Source organism: Hermetia illucens, chromosome 4 (assembly GCF_905115235.1).
Source record: "Hermetia illucens chromosome 4, iHerIll2.2.curated.20191125, whole genome shotgun sequence".
NCBI classification, from domain to species: domain Eukaryota; kingdom Metazoa; phylum Arthropoda; class Insecta; order Diptera; family Stratiomyidae; genus Hermetia; species Hermetia illucens.
Window position 1 is genome coordinate 139,867,073 of NC_051852.1, and position 25,052 is coordinate 139,892,124.

At 39.8% G+C, this 25,052-nt stretch overlaps 2 protein-coding genes across 5 annotated transcripts; one reads left to right on the forward strand and one right to left on the reverse strand.

The window, feature by feature from the left end:
* Positions 1 to 558: 558 nt before the first annotated feature.
* Positions 559 to 7,874, forward strand: LOC119655594 (eukaryotic translation initiation factor 2 subunit 1). The gene is made up of 7 exons (XM_038061549.1): positions 559 to 727; positions 864 to 924; positions 976 to 1,171; positions 1,297 to 1,525; positions 7,174 to 7,406; positions 7,470 to 7,585; positions 7,649 to 7,874. Exons 2-7 carry the CDS (start codon positions 883 to 885, stop codon positions 7,829 to 7,831), a joined length of 999 nt encoding a protein of 332 aa, XP_037917477.1. The 5' UTR covers positions 559 to 727; positions 864 to 882; the 3' UTR covers positions 7,832 to 7,874.
* Positions 7,875 to 11,934: 4,060 nt separating this feature from the next.
* Positions 11,935 to 25,040, reverse strand: LOC119654720 (stAR-related lipid transfer protein 7, mitochondrial). Of its 4 annotated transcripts, none has more exons than XM_038060242.1 (8): positions 24,540 to 25,039; positions 18,895 to 19,225; positions 18,666 to 18,832; positions 18,421 to 18,607; positions 18,203 to 18,363; positions 18,057 to 18,135; positions 16,726 to 16,783; positions 12,024 to 12,160 (listed from the first exon to the last, which is right to left on the reverse strand). In XM_038060242.1, the coding sequence occupies exons 1-7, from the start codon at positions 24,771 to 24,773 to the stop codon at positions 16,758 to 16,760; spliced, it is 1,185 nt and encodes a 394-aa protein (XP_037916170.1). In that variant the 5' UTR covers positions 24,774 to 25,039; the 3' UTR covers positions 12,024 to 12,160; positions 16,726 to 16,757. The 4 variants fall into 4 exon arrangements, 3 of the variants coding, with proteins under 3 accessions (XP_037916168.1, XP_037916170.1, XP_037916169.1); XM_038060241.1 differs by having other exon boundaries at positions 16,726 to 16,786; XR_005249840.1 differs by lacking the exons at positions 12,024 to 12,160; positions 16,726 to 16,783 and adding exons at positions 17,154 to 17,359; positions 17,429 to 17,635 and having other exon boundaries at positions 24,540 to 25,040.
* Positions 25,041 to 25,052: the final 12 nt, after the last annotated feature.

Below are 25,052 nucleotides of genomic sequence, written 5' to 3' on the forward strand. Positions count from 1 at the left end.
CCCTGATGTTTCCTCAGCTTTTCCATTTCCGTTAACATTTTTAATGATGTTGTTTTGAACTCAAAGCATTTGGTAGTTCCATTGGTTTGATTGATGCGTATTTCGATATGTTCTGGGACTGTTTCATTGTAAAGTGAATATATTGAATCTTCATTACGGGTCCCCATTGCGTGCAGGTATTTCCGTAAAAGACAGTAAACCTTCACCCCATGCCTTTCCTCTCTTACTTGATTTTGGTTGTTTCAACCGCCCGCCCATTCCACCGACGTCTTCCAATAAGGAGATGTTAAAAAGTAATGAAAATTACAGAACACATGAAAAATGAGAAAAGTTAATGAAGAACTGATGACCTTTAAAAAGTAATAACGTAATTAGGGAAGACAACACTGGTCACCAACCCCGTATTCGTATCTGATGACGTCATGTTCCCTACGAGACCTCTATCGTTTCAAATGGATATTCACAACAACATCATGTAGTTGTTTACAATTGGCCTTGCCAGAAATGTCACTTTCTATATACCGCCTCTCAAAAGAAGCTAAAAAGTACAGAATGAACTTTGCAAATTTGTTGAGGTCAAGAAGAAGATCCGGTGAGAGCGACATGTGGGAACGTTTCGCCCGACTTTAAGAAGAATTAGTTGTTTTATATGAAAATCAGGAAGTGTAAAGGATTCAATTCACTTAACCGGCTTTTTTGCATATATAAAATTCCATAATATTCAGCGGTAAGTATTGGTTTCGGGGAAAGTGCGGCTCTTCGAGTAATGAAATTCCCCTGACGAGTGCAAGTGAAAAACTGACACATCCCCAGAAATTAACCTAAAATTGGTGAAATTAGCATTTGACTTGTTCTCGTTGCAGTAAAAATTAGAAGGGAAACATGGTGTTGACTTGTAGATTTTATAAGGAGAAATATCCTGAGGTAAATTGGTGATGTATTTGGTGTTTTCATGTTTACAAAGGCTGGTTTTAGGTGGAGGATGTTGTTATGGTTAACGTACGATCAATTGCCGAAATGGGCGCTTATGTCCATTTATTGGAATACGACAACATAGAAGGGATGATTCTATTATCAGAATTGTCACGTCGACGAATCCGCTCCATAAACAAACTGATTCGTGTCGGCCGGACGGAACCGGTTGTCGTCATTCGAGTTGACAAGGAGAAAGGTAAGTGGAACTACTAGAAACCGAGTTCCTTGACGTCACGTTTCTGGCTGATCCAGAGCAGAACTGCGAGGTTTCAAAGGACAGATAAGGCTCGAAATAACTTTCCGAATTTGTTTACCGGCTAGGCTACATTGATTTGTCGAAACGACGTGTTTCCGCTGAGGACGTTGAAAAGTGCACGGAGAGGTTCGCTAAGGCGAAGGCTGTAAATTCAATCCTGCGTCATGTCGCCGATATACTTATGTATAAGTCGAATAGTCAATTGGAGGAACTATACCAAAAGACGGCGTGGCATTTTGAGGAGAAATACAAGAACAAAGCTTCCGCCTACGATATTTTCAAGCAGGCTGTGGTGTAAGTACAATTGTTTATATGAACCCAATTCTAGGCTAAAACTGTTGTTGTTGGTGATTTTTGTTTGACCTATGGGCCCCGAAGGCCAATAGGTCAAAGTCCGATACTACCCATGAAGTACACCAACAGGATCAATGGCAGGCACTTGGCCTATGTTGCCGCAAATCGCACTGTCGTTTTTAGACAGGGGGCAAAAACAGTCATTATGTTTAGATTCTTTATCGATTAGAATAGAAACATTTGCAGTGTCAGAGCTTTGTTGTAAAGCTGACCTTTTTTAGTAGATATTCTTATGGGTTCAATTTGTTTAGTCGTTATTTGTGTATTAGATGTTTAGGTTTTCATTAACTGTGATTAGGTGTTCCGTAGTTGACGCTCGAAGAAAAATTTAAAAGTTGCTCTGTAACAAATAAGTTGAGCTGACGCGACGATTCCGTAGCCTATACAATGACGAAATCTATGAGCGATACCATGACCGTCCGGTTGTGGATAAAATCCGGCTCAATAGGTTACGGTGGGCGGGTCACTTAATCCGTATGGATGAGGATGATCCCACCCGGAAAGTCTATAAGGGCAATATTTATGGTAGAAAAAGAAGACGAGGCAGACCCTGCCAGAGATGGAGCGATGGCGTAGGTCAGGACGCCAGACAGCTTTTAGGGATATCGAACTGGTGGACCTCGGTGCAAAACCGGGATGTCTGGAGCTCCTTATTAAGGCAGGCCTAGACCGGATACCGGTTGTTGCGCCGTTGATGATGATGATGATGACGCGATATGGACTATAGTTTAGTTTTAGTGAGGGGAGCCGCATCTCCAAGCACTCAGATCTTCGTTTGTCCCATTGTACTATCCCCCCGAGATCACCTCTTCATCGGCCTACGGCGCTCGCACGCTTTCGCGAATCTGAGAACATTCTCCGGAGACAATGCGCCGACCCTTCGTTGAAGAAAATATTACCTTTCCTTCTAAATGTTTTTCGCCTGCTGGCAGAAGTTCACTTTTTCTACGTTCGACTGTGTGAATCCTTGCAATTTTTCCCTTCAAAGAAGACTTGACAGTAGATGGCCCAATGCCAAAAGCTGGTTCTAGCCCCATCATTGTGGATCTAAAACTTTGTCAGATTCCTCATTATCAGCGATGTTTGGGTGCGTTATGGACTAAGCGTTATCAAAAACAAAACTGACAAACAAAAACAGATCGTTGGAGCGTAAGACAGTAAAAAATAAACCCACGTCAAAAGGGGAACCAAACCCGTAGGAAATGCTGCTCCGCTAAAATACAAATTAACCCTCATCGGTCCCCCGAAAACTACGACGAATCGGTTCCTGTGTATGCGTGCGCATACACACACCTGTCTTTTCACCTGTAAAAAGAGCTTCTAAAAAAACGATGTATGTTTTGTGAGTTTTTATCTTTATTGGAATGTTCTCCATCAAAATGAATAATATTTATGAAGATTTACTCCAAAAAATATTAAAAAAATTAAAAACAAAACATCGCCATTTTTGACAAATATTCGAAAAATCGCAAAAAAGTACATTTTTCGGTCAGCTTTTCATTTTTTTTGCACATGTTTCGCAAATATAACGATGATCAGCATAAACGAATTTGGTACACGGCGCAACATCCGGTATCCGGTCTAGGCCTGCCTTAATAAGGAACTCTAGACATCCCGGTCTTGCTCCGAGGTCCACCAATTCCATATCCCTAAAAGCTGTCTGGCGTCTTGACCTACGCCATCGCTCCATCTTAGGCAGACTTTCCGGGCTGGATCATCCTCATTCATGCGGATTAAGTGACCCGCCCATCGTAACCTATTGAGCCGGATTTTATTCACAACCGGACGGTCATGGTATCGCTCATAGATTTGATGAATATTGGATCTTTCTATTTTTTGACCAATATTTATTTTCGGGATTTGCTACATTTTCTTCGGCAATATTTTCTTCTATCGGCGCAATGTCTTCTTCATCTTCATGCTCGCTTCACCCATTTTCAGCATTTTGCTCGTACGACAAACTAACGCCAATGGAACGAAAAACAGCGCTTAACATATGGCGATGTACACAAATAGCCGAACGGCAGATGTATGTGAATGTGCGCGCATACAATGGTACCGATTCGTAACTAAAGCTGTTCAGGCAATACCAAACATGGACGACATCTAGTGACTGGATTTTTCGATTCTACCGCCAAAATAAATCTATTTTACAAAAAACCAGTTCATCCCCCAGGGCAGGGTTCAACCACCCTAGTGAATCTCGACTCCAGAGCTTTTCCGGCCTTGACACAGGCCAATTTATTAGCCGGGCGTTCTGCATGCATCGAACCACATAGACTTTTAAGGTAAATGAAAACAGGATCGGCGGAGACAAGGGAGTGTATTTTGCTAACCAGGTGATGCGATGGTGCTTGTTTGAGTAACTTACAGGTATGGAGAGAATCTAATGATAACTACTTTCGCCGCACACATCGTAAGGGCCACCCATGGCCTACTATACGGCAAAGAGTTCAGTAGCTGAAACCGTTCTGATCTTTAAGGAAAAGTGTGAGATCTGCGTCTCTTCGGGACCAACTACGGCATATGCAGATCCATCCCGCGTGACTGCAGCATCAGACGCCAAAATCAAGAAACTCCTTGACTTAAGGTCTTCCGCGGCCTTTCCACATGCAACCGCCATCTGGGTTTTGCCGCAAGTGCTACCCATAGCAAAGGATAGGATAACATGCAGTTTTTTAGAGGTTATTGGGGTTGAATTAGGAATTACAGCATCAAATATGCTTTGGAAAGACCTGCAGATCTTGGATAGAACATTGTCCGCATTAGGATTGTGTGCCACCATATTAGGTTCTAGGATTCTTTTCCTTTAAGAAGTTCTTTGACGACCAGTATAGGTCTTAACAGAGCAGTTGAAACTCGATGTAAGAAGGTGGTTCTGGTGAGCCCAAGGCATCTCCTCAAAATGCAGACAGATATTGAATTGAGTTTGTTTTTAAATTACTTAGGAGGGCTCATAGTGGAAGTGGTAGTGTATTCAATAATAGGCTTTATTAGGGATCTATAGAGATTAATGCCTTTGTGGGGTGGGAGACCCCCAAAGAAACCCGTCAAAAAATTTATCAACCTACTGAGCTTGAAAGTTTTAGAAATAATGTTGTTTTTGTGACGTTACACGACTTTGTGGAAAAAATAAAGCTAATATTTTGTATACACTCCTCTGCCATTCAGTACGTCCTGGATTTTGGTAGTCATACTATAAGCTATGTTTTCAAAAATTCCCTGTAATATTGCGTTCAATATATCCTGCATAATTGGCCACGATCCGGTTAGTCTCCCCGACTCCCCTGTGACGGGCCTTTTTAAAGCAGTCCAGAGGCAAGGTTAGATCTGGATATTGGAGAGGCCAATTTTAACGTTTTTGCTCCTCACTCCTGGGGCCATTTGGTGTTCGGTTTTGCTGTGCGCTGTGGACCATTAATCATAATGAAATGTGACAGTATTAACCCTTAAATCTTCCATGGTCCCAAACAAATAATCTTGTAAAAACTTTATATAAGAACCCGCTGTCATTTTGCCTTCCATCTTCCATCCTTAATTGAGCAAACATGCAAACATGCAGTGTAGGTTCTACGTTGTATTTTTCCTCCACGATTCCTCTACACCCATTCGCGGTCATCCCCTCTAAAATGTTTTATTTTGATCCCAACTGATCAAATAGCGTTCGCTCAATTATTTTCAGGACAGGTTTTATATTTTTGTACGAACGCCTATTGCAATTTCTGGTGTCTCTCTGCTAGCAAGTTTTTCTTAACTTCTTCGCGCCCTCCAAGAACAGTATTTCGCAATGTTCGTTGAACAGTTTCTGAGAACATTTCCAGTTTGTCTAAGTGTAATCTCGCGGTGTTTCTAACGTTTAAATTAGTTGAAGTAATTAAGGCTTGTTCTTTTTCTTCTATCTAGTGGTATTTATTAAACTTGCAAAAACCGATATTTCGGGAACCACTTGCCTTTATCAGTGCTAAGACTTGTTATAAGTGGTTCCCGAAAAATCGGTATTTGCAAGCTTAATAAATATCACCCGCGAATAGAAAAAGCAAGACTTAATTACTTCAAATAATATTTCCAGTTTGTCAATGTGTTGAAGGCTGTGGCGAAATTCTAGTGCATTTCGTTATTTATCGGTTATTTTACCGCTTACAAGCTGCTGCTCGGATGGTCACTGATACGACCTTTGCTGCTTTTGTTTGGTTTATGGAATGTGTGCGCCCCCTCCTCGATAACGGTATTGAGGGCTTCAAAATGTTTGCTTTCTCCAATTCAAGCGGGAATTCCGACGATGTAAGCTGCGCTTTTTTGGCCTAAGCGAAAGGAGATGACTGGATTCTAAAGAGCATGAATTCGACGGCCAACTAAAGCCGCTGGGACCTGGGTGCCGGTGTTTGGCAGGAAAATTCCGCCTGCGGTTAAGAAGCATTAAGATTCTGTAGTATTTCTGATACAGAGCAGAAAGATGTTTTCTATGAACAATTACACGTAGTATAGGAGTGGTTTCCCAACAACGACAATGTGATTGTTCTCTAAATGCCAACGTAGGGCCTGACAATAGCTTGCTCATTGATAAGCACTTGGCCGTCATGGAAAATCTCTGATGAGGGCGAAATTGCGGGCCAAGTCTCAAAAACATTAGGAGAACTGGCTGACTGCGGAACTGAGGAGAGAAATTGTAATGAATTCACCATCGTATACCGCATCACGAAAGAGCTTGCTATGCCTTTCTATGATCCTGTAAGGAACTTTAACGGTATGCATCTCATCAACGATGATGAATAACTGAAAAAATGAAAGGACCGCTTAAGCATGATCCTGAATTATATAAAATCAGGTGAAGTTCTACCTTCTGGATATGGCATGCAGATACGGACTGCTTCTCTTAGTAGAAGTGAACTAAATGTTGCCATCAACGCGCTCAAACGGAGCCTGTCGACATGGACGGTTTCCCTGTGAAGCTTGTTTCTGCAGAGTTGCTACTTCCACCTATTGGTAAATCCTGGGAAATAGATCTTTCCATGTGGCGATACCGAATTTGATGTCGGTTGACGTATTAACAACACGAAATTCGCTCTGTTATATGAGAGTAATATGTATGCATAAAAAATGAACACCACTGTTACTTGCAATCTCCAAGCTTCCATCAAAGATGAAACCACATTAGAAGGTTCTCAGAATCGAATTCTATTATATAGATCGTTAACTAGCTCAGAATACGCCGCAAAAGTTTCAAAGCCAAATTGGCATTGCTTTAGATTTTATGAGCTAGAATCGAACGATTATCAGGTACAGGCTCACGCTCGAACGCGAATGTATTTATAATTACTTGGCATTAGTTCCTTCTGTATAATTAGTGAAAAAATGGTTATGACCTTAAGCGAATACATGCCGCCTAACTTTGTTATTTTCTGCTTAAATTATTCAAAAAAAAAAATTCTCACTTTAGGGTAAACAGGATCTGCTTCATATAAATAAACCTACAAATAAGTCAGAAAATATTTTAATCTCTTTGCAACTTGTCAAATTTCATTATTTTTTATAAATCATATTCCTACTACGATATCATAAAACAATGTTCAATAAACGTTACATTTTAGTGATCCATCGTTGCTTGATGAATGCGGTCTCGACGAATCAACACGTGATGTTTTATTGAACAACATTAAGAGAAAATTAACCTCACAAGCGGTTAAAATTCGTGCTGACATCGAATGCTCGTGTTATGGGTACGAAGGAATTGATGCTGTAAAAGCTGCATTGAAATCAGGTCTTGAAGTCTCAACGGAAGAATTGCCTATTAAAATTAATTTAATTGCTCCTCCACTATACGGTAATATTTTTCTCCTTTCCTAATAATAAATTCCACTAAACATTTCTCTTTCCGTACCCACAGTCATGACTACGTCCACACCAGAAAAAGCTGATGGACTGAAAGCACTAGAAATTGCAATTGAAAAAATCAAGAAAACTATACAGTCTTTCAATGGTGAATTTAAAATTCAAATGGCGGTGAGTATGCTGTGCCCTAGGAGGTTTTGGATGTTTGTTATGATGTTTTTATATATTCTGCAGCCAAAAGTCGTTACTGCCATGGATGAAGCTGATCTTGTCCGGCGAATGGAACGAGCTGAAATTGAAAACGCTGAAGTTGCTGGCGATGACGAAGAAGAGGAAGATGAGGAAGGCATGAAATTCGATGGCGAAGGTGAAATGGATGATGAAGTAAATGAGAATGATGATGATGCTGACGAGTAAATGTACTTTCTTACGCATAAATAAATTTTTTTTTAAATATAAATTCCATTGGTTTTGTATTTGTCCTACTATTTAATAAACCATTCATATTCCGGAAATATCTGTCTTCCTGAATTGTTCGTATCGTATTAGGCTTACACGATATAATCTTCAGCTACTGCCTTCCAGCGAACGCTTTTTTCCATTTGCGGACCTTGATACATGAGCATAATATTGATTTAACTATTCGTGAAGCAGAACCCAATTAATTGCAAATGCGCTTCATAATTTTGTCAGTAGGAGCCCTAGCTGATGCGGCCTACTTGAAATGGGGTAATGAGTAACTTCTTCATAAGCTCGCGAATTATGCTGATGATACAGTAAACTTTAATATTAATGCATGATAGATCCCCTTGTCTTAAACCGTTGTGATTCTGCTGTTTTTATCTGGCTTCACAAATTGATCAATATCAATTTCGTCGAAATGCGGAATTCTGTCATGACCGTGTAAAGTTTATCCTGGCTATGCTAGCGGAGCTTTAGGGTCGATGAAAAAATAGTGAAAATGATGGTCATATTCCAAAGTTGCACTTCCACTGACGCAGAGTAGAGAATCTGATCTGCTTCTGATTTGCCTGGAGTGAAGCCTCTTTGATAAGGACCGATGATGTTCTGGGCGTATGGGGTTGTTCCGTCTGACAAAATAGGGGCGAATATGCTATAGATAGTACTCATTAACGTGATACTACTATTATTGCTACACTTAGTGGTATTTCCTTTCTTATGTATGTGACCTTCTGATGATCGCTTGCGTGTTGCGTTTGTCATTTCTTGTATAGTTGGAGAGCTGCGATCCCTTCAGTTCAACATCGACCACTTGTATGATCGAACTGTCACTCGACAATGGAAAAGCTATCTTGCTGATCGGTCGTCAGATGCACTGAGTAAACTCCCTGAGAATATTGATGAGCAATGGGCCCCCAACAAAAATGCACTTAAAAATTTTTTAAATATTGGCTATACGGTTTCGATCGCAGGGCAGAGGCGATCTCATCAGACGTTGCCTCAGTGCCTCTGCCCCGGAGCAGCGTGACCGAAAGCGGCAACATGTGGCAATTGGCTCGTTTATATTCAATTCAAAACCCGCCAAGGGTATGAATTGCAACGACCGAAATCGCATTTGTTTGAACCTACAACCGGTTAGAGCTAATAAAAATGAATTTTGTTTTGGGATGAGCTTGTCCTTAGCCCACCATCTACTTGATGACTTGCTGCATATGTTTGAGAAGCAACTTACTTCTGCTTTTCAGTGCGCGGACTACTCTTTCGTGGGGGAGCGCCCAGTACTTTTAAAAATTTTAAATATTGGCTATACGGTTTCGATCGCAGGGTAGAGGCGCTGAGGCAGCGTCTGATGAGATCGCCTCTGCCCTGCGATCGAAACCGTATAGCCAATATTTAAAATTTTTAAAAGTACTGGGCGCTCGCCCACGAAAGAGTAGTCCGCGCACTGAATAGCAGAAGTAAGTTGCTTCTCAAACATGTGCAGCCCGCCATCAAGTAGATGGTGGGCTAAGGACAAACTCGTCCCAAAAAAAAATTCATTTTTAAAAATGCTCTTTTCTCGGGTGCTTGCAGGTCGTCATCTACGTCCCGCAGGGGCGTCATAAGATATGGCTGACTGCGGAATGGTGGAAACGATACAGAGCGAAATCTCGGAAAGTTCACCATAATATCGAGTGTACCGTAGTGTAGTGTAGCTTGCATGCGATCGTAAACCTTTCGATAGTTCTGTGAAGGACGTTAAGGGTCGACTTCTCATCCACAATGACGAGTAACTGAAGAGGTGTAAAGAACATTTCACCGCCGTTCTTAACCGTACCACATCCGGTGAACTTCCTCCTCTTGTGGATGAAATGGCTAGTCACCGTAACATGCAGATAGGGACTGTTTCTCCAAGCGGCCATCAATGCATTCAAACCGAATAAAGCCACGGCTTCAAGGTCTCCTCAGAGATTTATTTATAGCCGCATCTGCAGTTACTGCAGATCTGTTACTTCCACTCGTACCGAAATCTTGGGAATCCGAGACCTCTCCTAGAAAGTGGAAGTAGGGGATGGTTATTAAGATTCCAAAGAACGGTATCCGTTCTGAATGTGACGATTGGAGGGTTAGCTGCGTGCTCCCGCTATTGTAAAAATAATAGCATCAAAGAACATCTCGAAAGCTTCATCGACAGAGAGTAGACTGGTTTCCGTTCCGGATCCTCCTACATTGACCACATCAACACCCTACGGATCATTCTGGATCGATTTAGAGAAGGCTTTCAACAGCATGAACATGAAATGCATCTGTCCTACACACGGGGGTTAGGCTTTGCGAAGGAACTAATAGCTATTATCAGAGCGACATATGATTTCGCAAAATGCCACGCGTTGCACCGAAGGGCGGTGACGTTCAGTTAACACATGGTTAATTTAATTGAAAGTGATCTCGTCTGGAGAAAACCATGTTTGTTATGAATCTTTCCCGGAAATTAGGTACTTCCAAGACCATTTTGTGCGAAACTACTAGTTGAATTGTACACAGTCCTTTGTGATTGGCGCATTTATGCAAGCTAATTGACACTTAAATACGCGCTTCCCCTTAGCTTGTCGAAATCTCTAGGGTTCGCTGCAGTGGGTAGTAGGGACATAAACGTTCACCAAGCGGTTTGAAAATGTACTTCAGTGGATAGACGTTTGCCTGTTTTTAAAACCAAAAGCAGCAGATTTCAATTGCCAAGAAAACCCTATATCATATTCTCATTTCTTGGATGGAATTTCCGGGAAACCGGTGAGACCGGTCAGACATATTGGGGTACAGGGAGTGGATTGGCTGCTGAGCAGCTTCTAGTTTGTATAGGAAGTGTACATTGCATGGGTTCATCGCTGTGTGTCGAATCCAGTCTGAAGCCCAATTCGTGACAGGTTTTCCTTACACCAGCCGCTAACCTGGATGACTAACTGACAGAATTTTCCCCGTTTTTAAGGGTGGGAGACTCACCTTCATAGTTTCTCGTCTGCAGTTTTTTTATTAAAAAAACTCCCTGCCATCGCCTCGTGCGTTTGTAGTTCTAAACCGAGGTTAATCATATTTGTATTCAGAGATATACTTCATCCTCCAACGTTTCAACTAGGAATGATACATTATGCATGCATCAATTTTTTATTTTCTGTCTCCAAAAGAGATCTCTTTGATAGCTTGCTTCCTAGCTAGGTAGTTTGTTGCCACTTTACACATAAATTTCGATATTTTGTTGTTGTGTCTCCGGCGTCTGATCATCTCGCCTTTATCAAACTTTTCCAATCTTACTTTAGATGAAAGAACTACTACATTTTTATTTTGATATGATTAGCGTATGCTACTTCTCTTCATTAAAAATGTAACGGACTTTTAAGAACAACTGCCATAATAGAAGGTCCTCCTAAATCTTTGCTTTTTGATTTTTCCTTTTAGTAGGTGTAGCGTGCGTACGTAATCTGTAGCGTAGCGTCAGCACTTCTTTGATTTAGAGAATACTCTATTTTGAATTGAATTATTTATTATTAAAAAATTGAATAAATTTGGACTTTTTTATTTAAAAAATTATTACTTTCAGTCGTGCTTTTCTGCAAAGCAGACCCGAGATAGCGCCTGAAGAGTTGCCTCTGCGCTGGCGACAAAACGTCGCTTTTGAATTTCAAAAATTTTACTCAAAACAAATTCTCAAGCCAGAAAACTTGTAGTTGTTTATTTTTAGAAAATTGTAAATGATTTAATTAAAAGCATTGTATTTCCCTAGTGATTTTAGGTACCTTCATAAGAATGGGAATGCTATTCAACCAGGCCGCATGCCATCCATCGTTACCTGATGAATACCTGATAGGATAGGAAGCATCGCAATAAAGTTTCCGACATTCTCCTATGGATTTACTCGTTTCTGTTTTTGAAATAATAATGCAACCTCGTCAACTTTTGCTTGGTTGACGGAAGTATAGCCTCCCATACGACACAACTGCATCTATTAATATCAAGCGGGCATAACAAGCAGTCAATGCGACTTTCCCCGTCATAATTCATTCGACCAAAATCATAAGTCATAATTCAAGTATAAATGCTAACAACTGTGTTTTTATTAAAAACAATAATATCTCTACCATAATCATCCGCATCATCTAAACAAATATTTGAGTAAAACTTTAACTTATCAGGCGAATAAATGATTGGGATATAGATACGACCACCAGGATCTTCTTGTCGATTCGTTTTCCGCATTATTGGCATTATCATCGGTTACCGGCAATGACGATGTAGGAGCACCACGTTCACCTAGTTAAAAAAAAAAGAGACCACAAAAAGACCATTGAAAAACTTACTGGAATCAAGGGTTTATTAATAATTTCTAAGACTATGAGAACTAGGACAATACTTGAAAATTATAAAAGGGAGATAGTAAGCGTGCTTTTTGAAACGAAACAAACAAAATCAAATTCTTCACATCACCATCTGCAAAAGAATATATAAGGTTGATAAGGCAACTCAAATTAAAAAGTCCACGCCCATTCAAACTATAACCTAGGAAGAAACATGCTGCAAAGTAATTTTAAGCTATTTTTCTTTATATTCTACTATGCCTTGTAATGTTGAGATTAACGAGAATCATCAGTATGAAACCACTGGAACATTTAACTGCGATGTATACAGGCATTTAAATTAAATTGAACATTCCCAGATTCTATTTCGTTAGCTGCTTAATTATTTAACCTACTATCTTCGCAACGGAGAGTTTTTCCAGTTGTTAGACTTGAGTCCATCCATTCAAGAAGCCAAACATCGTCCAATTTTTCAGTATTTGAGTAAATGCAGCAGCTACATGAAATAACACTACATATTCTCGTCATTCTAATAGGTGCAAACATTTCTGAATAACTTACGGACGCCAATAGACGGGAAAATAGAAAATGATTTTGGTAAACTCCTCTAAAAGCATAACTTCCCTGCCTAAACAAATCATGTAAACTGTTCACCCTCGCAGATCAAAAGTTCATTCCATACTACTGTCATTTTTGGGTAACCCACCATCGGTAGGGAGAAGGCGCAACTTCATATTGATCTGAACCTGAAAAACTCTTTTCTGCGATTTCAGAATGGCCAGCGCGAAATCCTCGCTGGAGAACTGAAAATAAAAAGGACCGAGAGGGAACTTCATAAAAACTGTGTACAGAAGATATGCTCCATATGCTCCTAGAGCAAACCAAAGTTCTGTTTGCATTCCTTTTTCCTTTATTTATTTTGGTCAAAGGAAAAACCACGACATAAATTTCGCAAGTTGCATTCTCAAGCCCTCGGAACCAGATTCAAATTTCTGCTACTTTTCTCGCCTCATTATTGGCGGCTCGTTGTTCGAGCGCACGATTTCGACTGACCGGTAAAAAACATCTAATCAAACTGACGACTCGCTGTAGATTTGGAAGTTGTCTGAATTTGTGTAGAAAAAAAAGGACCACTTCTATTCACCCATGCAATCCACTACCTCAGAATGACTAATGATTGGCACAAGCTCCTCAAAAAGCCTTCCGCAAGCTGAAGGACATTACCAGAAACTCGCAAGGATGGCACGTAGACATGGTGGACACGATATGTGCCACATAGCATTTGTTATAAACATATTGACTCGAGGAGACCAAGTTGCAAACGATTATATTCACGCGATATTGTGGACACGGGAGAGTTGAAGTAGCAAATGAGCTCCACGAATGACACCTCACAACTATTAAGTTCGCGAATATTGTATGATGTGTCTTGCTATTCTTTTTTGGAGACCATATGCGTCAATCAAGGATCTACAATGTTTTAGAGGTCGCAGGAAAGCCAGACGATCAGGATAACTAGAGTAGGGAAGATTGATTTTAAAATTTAAGGGACGAGTAAACCTTCCTTGAACAATTGCATGGCAATCACAATCATAGTAAAGGAACGACATTAGGCGAAGGAACAATAAAGAATGGCTGGAATTATAAAGAATGACTAAGTAATTTTTGCAGAAAAAAATAAACGAATTCATGCAATCAAGCTTCCTCTATATCAAGACCAACAAAAGTAGCTGCCTTGGTGGGGCTGGGGGGAGCTGGTGGGTAAGTGAAAAATATGCTCCCCATTATAAGTAGTAGGAGACATTGAACGCCAGGCAAGCTTTTCAGATAATGCGACCGATTCAGAACAGATGCAAATTGAAGCAAAAGCAAGCATGTCAATGTCGAAGATTATGGCTACTATTTTCTGGGATAAAGAGGGATTTTATTAATCAATTACTTGTCTAAAAGTACGGCAACGGTAAGTCAAATTGAGCAGTGGTATACAAGAGAAGTAGCGAGTTGGCACGCGGAACATTGTTTCTGCGAGACAACGTGCCCGTTAATGCCACTCAGGCTGCAAGGAATGCCTTAAAATTCACGAAATTCTCAAAAAATGACCATCAACCTTGCAGTCCGGGTCTGAATCCTAGTTATTATACTTATCTTTTTTTGTGAATTCTTGGTTGTGAACGGGATAAAGGCTAAAGAAAAAGAAGAAGTTGACTGATTAAAAGATCGAAGATTTTCGGATGACACTGAAAAAAGGACGGCCGTAGGAAACCATTCTGGAGAGAAATGTATAGAATTTTTTAACTGGTACAAAGGCATCATACAAGTCAACAAGGTTTTGTGTATTTCTTTTATAAAAACATTTGAATGGACATTTATCCCATTAGTATCCCATTAGCACGTAATATATGCATATATTATGTGAGAATATCCACTTTCGCGCAATACTGTCATTCAAATTCTTGAATCTGCACAGAAGCGACAACTTTGACCTATTATAACTTTGTTGGTAATAGCGCCATTTTCAACACCTTGGTAAGATCATGTTCTATGCTATAGCCTACATTGCTGCAAATGTGTGATTTTAGGATGAACTTAAGGCGGGTTTTGCAGTCAATTACCAAAAATGAGAATAATATACTATTATTAACTTTCTTTGAACAGATATCGGTATGGAGGGTATTTCGGAGCTTAGGCACCATATAGTGGCACTTTTAATTTTTTTAAGATTTTTCCGTTGGGTAGTTTCTTAGAATGGGTCCGTGAAAGAAATGATCACTTTCGGCCTCCCGCACTCCCCATTTTTCCAACAAATATCGAAACTTCAACCGGCTTCGGAAACTACTGACCGACCCAACTTGACTTTCATTTGATACCCCACATGACTATATTTGATGAAAAATTGTACACCTCCCTTTTGCAAGTATGGGGACCCCCTCCCCCTTTAAATTTGACGTGGAATGACGTAATTCACTGTATGCGGGAGCGTTTACAGTTCTCATCTTTCTCCCAAATTTGGTACCAAGCGCTATAACCATTTCCGCGAAAAGTGCGTGTGACAGGCAAACAGACACTAAACCGATTTTAATAAGATTTCTTTTATAGAAAACCTTAAAAATAGAATATAAAATCAGACTTTTCATTAATTAAGTACCTTATGCCTTGAACTTATCCTCAAGAGGTTCGCTTATAGATATTTGGGTATGCCTTTCGAGACTCCTCATGTTCCTGAGAAGGTAATATTTTGTCCATTAAGTGGTGGTAACTTCGATAACATCTTACCAAATACCTCTTAATGAGCCAAATACTGTAGCAAATATTAATTATACACTCATCCAAACCCTGATGGAGGAAGTTGACAACTGCAAGTAGTTGCACAACTTTAAATTGGGGCAGTTTAGCGGCCTTGAAGGGACCTAGAATACATATTCTTTCACTATCCAAGACTTATTGACGGAAGAAGACCGAAGCTGAAAAATCAAATAAACGGAATCCTTACAATACAAATGGACCAAAAGACGATCAATGCCAAGATCAAATCTATCTAACATTAATCTCGAGGAAAGATCCGCTTTGTGATGTAATAGCTCATGATGTTTCCATAGGACTTGGGAGTGATTTTAGTGAGACAAATATCACTAATGCGCGTAGCTAGTGCTTGAGGGTATCAGTCATCATTATAGCGAGTAATTAAGTGGCGACGAAGTGATTAGGTTCACTGTATTTTTGTTGTAGAGCTAAATGTATTGGCATGCTCATCACACAGCGGTTCATGGAAAAGGAAATTTCATTAAATATTTTACAGGAGTTACCATCAATGTACAATTTGAATTTAATTCGATTAATTTGGAATAAGTAAGAAAATATATTCTTATGATGAATGGCATCAAGTCCCCTGATTACAACAGGACAGAAGACGCAAACATTGTGGAATATAATGAACAATGTCCTGATAGTCAATTACACAAACTTTCATATGGACAGGGTGACCACAAGATAGATGGGAACTTTCTCTTCAATGCGAAGCTGCTGTGCTAGCCTAGTTCGTCTGTGCTCGTTTACGTGACATCTGTCACACTGCCTCACAGGGGAGTAAGCGGCTAGCGAGTTTACCTTCGCCGCGAACAGAACCGTCAACCATCAAAAAACCTCATTGTTCTTGGGCTGTTTACCATCATTTTAAAAATTTAGCAGATATAAACTCACAGTTTCTGTGCAAAGACAGAAGGAATGGATTGGTCCGAAAATTTGTATTTCAAACCGGGAGAATACCCCGAAACTAAGCATTTCCAAATCGTCTTCTAATTTAACTTAGCAACAACTTTATCAACCAACTTTCAACATTTGGCTTACAAACCTACAGACGCTACTTAACTCAACTTCATACATTTAGAAATCACACTTAATGCTCTCATCTAATAATAAGATTCAAATCTTTCTGCTCTGAAATATAAACACTCCTACTTTTATCAATTAATAAATAAATCTTAATAATTTTTTATTAAAATGGATATCCCTCGAAACATTTACCTTGGAAACAATAAAGTGGGAAACAAATCCTGCTAAAGGAAACCATTTGCCGGCATGTCTGCTTTCGAACGAGAAAATAAAAAAACAAATTAAATCAACATTTGTGTAAACCTATTACTGATTTTTTCATTGAAGGTACAAAGTCACAATATTGGCGCTGGAGATTTGTGAGCAATTTTTAAAACGATTTTTTTTTCTCTGTGACTCTGATTTTGATTCCTTATTTCTAAATTATCTTCAGATTAAATCGTGAGTGGTTTTAGCTAATTAGCTACATGTTTCCCTTGCTCTATAACCTTTAAGGTATATATTAATCGAACAGTGCGACAACTCACAGCGTTCAGTTTGGTTTGAAATACTAATGATCTTCAAAAGCTGCTGACTCTTACAGCAGAAAGGTTTGAAAATGGCCCCCGTGAAAAGTCAGGTTTATTTTTCTACCGATACATTCAATTTTTATTAATACGCATAATTTCATTTTTCCAGGATAGATTTGATTTTACTTTGAGGTGGATCTATGAGGATTTTGCTTTAAAATCGCATGCTTTCAGCCTGTTGCCTTCAGTTGAAAGAAAATTTCATTACGATCTTGAAACAACAATGCCAGCATTGGATCTTGAGAGAATTAGTTCCCCTAGAACGGTGCAAAGTTCAATCCAAGTTAGAATTTTAATTCAGTTAACAAATTGAAATGTTATCAAACCTTTCTGCTAATAGTCCGTAAGCTCCTCAGAATAATAATATAACTTAATAAGCAATAAACCCATTCAAATATTTCATGCCACATTTCTTTCTCTGATATCTCTCCCTTCGCACTTTTAAACGATATAGCGACCCAGTGATGATGACTTCAATAAACATTTCCTTCTTAACTTTCTTACAAGGCTCGTACAGTCGATTATGTTCAATCCTTCAATTTAAATTGATTTAGATATGAAAGCCAAATAAAATGAAAACGATAATAAAGATTTTGACAAATTATGTGCCATTGTTATAATTTGTTCACAGGATTTGAAAACCAAGTCAAATATGTTCTGGGGAATTGACTACATAGACTATGAAACAATCCTGTTAACAAAGAAAACTTCGGCCTTCAATCCACAATTTTGTCGTCAAATGATGATCCCCTCAATCATTTTTAGGCAACCGCCCGTTGTGTACTTGCATTCATAAGAGAACATCCAGAATCTTTACTTAATTTTAAAAAACATCACAACACTCAAGGATATGTTTGTTAATTTTAATCATCACCTTAACTTATTTTAAAATCTAAATCATTCACACATTCACATAAAGAACACTAAAAAACCAAATCTAAATTTTTTCTATACCTTCACTATCAGCTGTGTTGACTTCGGTGGGTCTTCGATATTTTGCATCTTCGGATGTTTTCAACTGTTCCCATGAATACTAAAGACCATACATATTAGAAATGTTACGACCAACACAATTAGAGCGTAAAGTCTGCAATACTTACGGTCATTTTCTTATTATATTTTTTACGATAGTAAAATTCTTTCGTGGCATTGTATAATTTATTTAAAAAATCTGGCATTTGCTTTTGAGCAACCCAATTCGTTATATATGCAGGAAGTGACACTCCCGGATCATCGTAATATGTCAAAACGAATTCCAGTCCTAGAAGTTATACAATTAGAGATGAACACTCAAATTCATGATCATCACTATAAATACCTGGTTCGTTGATTGTTGTGAATGGCTTCACTGTCATAAAACTCCAATAATCAACAACTCGATGTTTATCCGATTTCACCGGACATTTTGGATGTTTTGTACTCCTACTGCAGAGGACGACCACATTTTTGACGTTATTGATGAAATATCGACGACTGTACACGTAATCACGGTTAGCAAACAATGCCTGAAAGTGTGTCCATACGCAACACTAGGACTACAAAAATATATCTTATTTCACATACCGGCCATCGCATTTCCCAATAAACTATTTGGCTTCGGCTCGTATCTATAGGATCAGTATCCACTACATTCAGTACAATGGCAGTATCATCCCATATTTTCCGGTATTCAAGATCGGTTTGAACTTGTATAAAATCACTAGCAGTTATGTCATCATAAACGCAATAAACTGCAATTTCGAGACAGTTTCTCGTTTATATCCCTTGAAGACTATTTCCATCGTCTACTTACCTTTATAGGAATATCGTGAAGGTTTCTCTTCTCTTCGCCATATTAACATATTTTTACCCTCAAGGTATGGTTCCCAGCCAGATGAGCTCCTCTTAACCGAATCCTGGGATATTCCCTTGCAGACACAATATGGTGTACCTTCAACTTTTTCGCCGATTGCAATGCGTTTTTCACAATTCGAACAAATCAATGTTTCTTTTTGTAATTTTTTAACGAAGTCGACATCATCGAAATGTGGTTTAACTGTATCATAGCTGATACGCTCCTTTTCCCAATCGAAAGCGTAAAGACCCACAGAAGAGAGCAAAATACCCTTTAGATTTCGTTGAATCTAATACAGAACAGGATGGAAAATATAACTTATTATACTCAATATACTTTTGCAGGCTAGAAATTAAAATCAATATTAAACTCATAATCAATGAATGAACAATGATCATTTTTATTTCTAAGTCCGAATGTATCCTCTTCAGATGTTAATGTTGTTCGGAAGTAATAGCAACCATGAAAAATTTGAAAAACTTCTACAATATTCAACACCTCTTGATTCGCGTTCAAATACAGAATTTATCGAGAATGAGAGCGTTGTCCATATTGTTTGACAGATCGCAACAATACCTTGCTTCGAACAATATGAATCAGTTTATAAATACTATTAGCATCCTGATACAAAAGCCAATAAAAAAATCAAGATAGGGCGACAAACGAGATAGTGTTGGAGTGTCAGCCTCGTTCTCCGGCCATGGTCATAGAGCCATTGTCGATTTGAACAAAAACAATTCAACCGTTTGAGGATAGAAATTTGTGGACTAGTAACCCGAAAATTTCAAAACTGCTATCGAAACGTCAATAACGCCTCGGATAAGGACTCACCTCACGTCGAAGACCTGTGGCTATCACAAGCGGACTATGATTGGTTTCTCCGCATTTATACACACTCCTTCACAACGGTACCGAGGATTCCTAGAATGTTCCGATTCACTCGAGCGAGAATCCCAACGATATCCTCAGCCTAAGCCAAGTAATATGTTGGGACTCTGGAAAGTACTCCTTTCTCTCTTGCGGCAATGCGCTTTTGTACTCTGGAAAGCCGAGTGGTAGCAAACGGGAATCCAACGCTGGGTTGTTTCTGACGGCTACCGACATTGGCGACATTCGGATCGTTGTATCAGGAGTGCCGGACGTGGCATGAGCTTCAGTATTCCAAGTGGCACTGAATCGGAGGAATACAGAGGGTGTTGAGCGGATGGGCAGTGTGGTCAATCACAGTCAGATTCTTTAGGCGACCAACTTTCTCGTAAAGTCAAAAATTGTTGAGGAAATTGGTCATCCTCATCTGGTGCTCACTGCATCATTAATTTCGGAACACCTCTAACTCAACGCCTGCGTCGACCGGTAGGGCTCCAGCTGCCGACCGCCACTTTGTTCCGTCCCAGGACGTGCTGATAGCATTCTAACGTTTACAGAGTTGCTCGGCTTTGCTGCCTAAACGTCTAAGGATAGATTGCTCCGAACACGCAAGTCAATTCTAGAGTTTTAATTGTGCTTTGTTTATTTGTTTTACTGATTAATCTGACTGCAATCGACCCGTCTCGGAAGATGTTGTGAGTAGTATTTGTATTCTATTGATGATAGCAGATCAGCATCAAATTCGCTTTCTAGATTCCGTTGACTATTCAACCGCGGTTATTGAGGAAAAATCACAAAGACCTCCCCAACGCATAGCCATCTGTTCGACAAATGGCTGCCTAAGGCAATTCACGTGTTTACTGTGCATTGCCTTTCACTTGCTCCGACTTCACTCCACTCATAAGATTGAAAGATTCATCCTTCACGTTAAGTAGAAACAGCCCACAGTCTGCCTTACATACAGCTGCATGCAAGGGACTCGCCTGTTCTTTGCTGTAAAAATGAGCGCGTAGCGAGTCGACTTGGCGACTTGCTATGCCGACACGTCAACCATACCCCTACCTCCGATGTCACAAGACAAGTTCATGCGCTCCACGGCAGAGTTTGGATGATGCATACGGAATTTGGACATAGTAGCCTGTATCCTCTGCTGGACGTTTTCTAGATCGATTTGCGTCCACGACAATGTTCTGAATGCCTAGGCCAGTGATATGATTTCAGTATCAGGGCGTCGCAGGAATTCGGACCGCAGAGCAGATCAGCCAGCCAGCAGATCACCAACTCGAGCATGGGTTCCTGGCAGAATTCCCAGGTCTCTTGGTCATAGCTTGGATGTGGCATGCTGGTGATTATATTTTTTTTGTTCTCTACGATTCTTTTTTTCGTTGAATTGAGTAACTTCAGCATGATTATTAAAAAAATATATATATCTTTTATTATGAATTATACAACGTGCGTCCCATAAGTTTTAAGACTACGCTTCAAAAAAACGATACAATGGTACGATTTTAATGGAAGTTTTTTGATGAATCTTCCCCTTCCCACATGCCAAGCTTTTGCTCAATCCGATCACTTTAGCATTAGTAAGTGCATGTTACTATAATGTATGATGTTCTATTGTGTCATTAAAAATGGAAAAAATGTATAGCAACGTGCCGCGATTAAATTTTGTCGTGAAGCCGAGTTTAGCCGTACCAAAACTTACGAAGTGATACGGAAAGTGTATGGTGAATCAGCTGTGTCTCGTGCAACAACATTTCGTTGGTATGCCGTGTTTACCAATGTGTAGCCGATATATTGAAAGCCGATCGTCGATGTTCATGAAGCTTGATAGAGGATAAAAAAAAATTTGGAGAAGAGAAAAATGTGCATGAGTTAACTGCCGAACAAATGGAACAGCGCCCCGCTCACACAACAGGATCTATTCGAAATGGTCGCAAATGATCCAAATTTTTGTGGATTCGGTAATAACGGGTGACGAGAGCTGGTGCTTGGCCTATGATCCGGAAACAAAGCGTCAAACAAAATTCGATTACAAAAGTTGAAAATGAAGAAAATGCTCATTCTTTTTTTCGATAGCAAAGGGATCATTCACCAAGAATTTGTTCCGAAGGATCAGACTGTCAACGCCGGTTTTATAAACAAGTTTTGAACCGTTTGTGAAAACGTATCGCACGTGTGAGGCCAAAATTATGAAAAGACCGTAACTTGTTCCTCCACCACGATAATGTAAGGCCGCATATAGCAACCGTTCGTCAACAGTTTCTGGCAAAAAAAAATATAACTCAGTTGAGCCATTCCCCCTACTTTGCCTTGCCAAAGTTGAAATCGGAGATGAAGGGTACCCATTATGCAACGATTGAGGACATCTAAAAATCTGTGACGGTCTAGTTCAAAGTGTGTCCAATTTCCGAGTTTAGAAAAGCGATGGATAAGCTACAATAACGCGCCAATAAGTGTATTTGTGTTAACAGAGACGAATAAAAATTACCCCCTCAAATTGTTTTCGAAGCGTAGTCTCAAAACTTATGGGACGCAACTATGTATCTGATAACGCCGAATTGCAAGCATTATTGGCAAACGTAACGACAGCTTGCAGATACGTTGGGAGTTTAACAGCAAGCAATTTCGAAACGTCTGCGAGCCATGGCAAAAATTCGGAAGTGTGAAAAGTGGGTGCGGCATGAACTGACCGATAGCCAAATGGAGAACCGAAAAGTGACGTGCGAAGTCGAAAGTCGTTTGCGACACGCTGGAAAAACTCAAGTGGGAGATGCTTAACCATGTGGCTTACTCACCACACCTGGCCCCATCGAATTACCACCTCTTTGCCTCGTTGGGCCACGCACTTTCTGAGAAGCGCTTCGACTCGTACGAAAATTTGCGGAAATGGCTCACTGAGTGGTTCACCTCCAAAAACAGTCAATTCTACTGGCGTGGTATTCACAAATTACCAGAAAGGTGGAAAAAATGGGTAGAAAGCAATGAAAAATATTTCGAATAAAATAAATACTACGGTCCCCTTCACAAAAAAAAAACGGAAATTAATTAGGAGTACACCTGGTATTTCCACATTTTAGAAATTTACCCGGCAACCCCCCTTATGTCCATCCCAGAAGTACAAAATCGCATGGCATGGGTGTAAGGGATAACATAATGCACAATTTGGTCAAGTTTGAAGAAAAACTCTTGTAGTTTGGAAAAATATGAATTAATATGTTGGATTTGTAGCTATATATGGATAGAAAAATGTGTGTTGAAGTTTCTTACATTAAATGGTCCCAAAACCTTTATACCCGAAGCGCGAGCTCCGGTATTCCGACTTGTTTATTTTTATTTTCAGGTTTAGCTCACGTGTTGTTATTTCGATATGTGCACGCGAATCCCTGTGCTTGTTTTCTTTTCGCGATCCGGTGCGGACCCACGTAGCTGACACGTGAGGGATCGAAGTGGTCAATGGACCCTCCGCACATTTCTCAGGCTGGCTAGCAAAGCAGCGTGCAAGCACTTGTCGACGGAGCGGCGCTTTGGTGGAGCTTCAATATTTGCGGGCGGACCCTCACCGTCAATTTCGCCATCTTCATCCCCCCTCTTGTTCGTTCCCGATCAATGCCTATGTTTTGAATTTGCCAAGGAATGGTTTCAGAATATCTAACACCTTCGTAAGATTTTGACTGTGTCAGGTGGGAGCGAATTGGGAGTATCAGGGAAAAGATAAGTTTCTCAATGACACGCAATAGTTTACAGAATCTATGTGCAATGCTTGGTAAAATATCCTCATAAAACAAAGCAAAGATATGTTGTTGCAGAGATCAAACTCAAAGATGAGTTTTTTCTTGAGTCTTGCGTGGCTGTTATGGAATGGAGAGCTATTGTTCAATCGCCTAACAAAGTGGAGACTAAACAGTACCTTTGGAAAAAGGCATACCTTACGGCAAATGGCGTGGTATTCAGTGAAGAGGCCCTGCTTCTTTCTCTTCATGATATGATCACTTACATATCACTTTTGATTAAGGGAATGAGTTTTCAGTTAAAATGATACTTTATATCCAGCGAGCAAAATAGTTTTTCATTGCTCATTTTAACGGCAAGCGTAGGCCATTAAATTCTATAATATAAAAGACATAAAGTGGCCAAAATATCAATTTTCATTTTGATAGTTTCCCCAGAAATACGATGAAAATAATGAAAGTTAAATATCGATCCCGTCATTGCATAATTAATTTTTAGTTCATGAGATATACACCTCAGAAGAATTTTAAACTTTCGTTGAAGCAACTTGCACCGTTGCTAACCCCTTTTCCAAAAATATATCACAAACAAAAATAATGCACTAAAAATAGCAGAGTTGTTTATCTGCACTTTTGCCGCAAGTCAGAGCAAAGAAAGCATTTTATTCAGTCCAAAGATTATATATCAATTTATACTGATTTTTGAAGTGGAAAACTTTTTGATACCGTGGAAAGCAGGCGAATGTTGACAGCAATGCACATACTTCTATTGCACTTGCGTTCCTTACATGTTACCGCTTCATTGTCTCATTAATTGAACGTCGCTCAATAATTAGGAACGACACACAGTCGAGACGATAGACATACATTTCGTAATCAAAACGGTCAGAGACTGACACAATTCAAAGCCAATTTATGTAACGATAGCATTTGACCCGGCCTTCCCCAACGTCCTACCATTCCGCACCCCATCCAAATACGAAACACGTCCGGCTATTTACTAACCTGCCTGCGAAATCCGTACAGCAATTGTATCAGCGCGTGTTCTCCCCAAATTCGGTGGTAGAAAGTAAAAATCTGTTGACCGCGACGGAACCGTTGCGCCAGAATATATTCGCAATGATCGGCCCAGAGTCGCAAGGTTATATTGGAACGTTCTTTCAGGTTCTTTACAAAAGCATCCCGCATCCGATGCAGACATGCCGACAGCTGGTATGAAGGCGGTTTCAATCTCATCATTTGTCCGGCTGTGATTACGCTGCGATGTTGTTGTGATGGTTTTCAGAAACTTTGGATTTTTGATTTGTTGCCTTCGGTCTAGCTATGGAATAATTTCTCGAATGCGACGACCCGACTTGCCATGTTCACATCACCTCTTTGTTGTTTTGAATTTAATTTGGTAAAAAAAAACGGAGAGACGAAACGTATTCCAATAAATTTTTATCGTCTACTCCCCGACCTATCTCCGCACACTACTATCAGTCACACGGAAATTTTTTTGACATTCGGCGAATCATC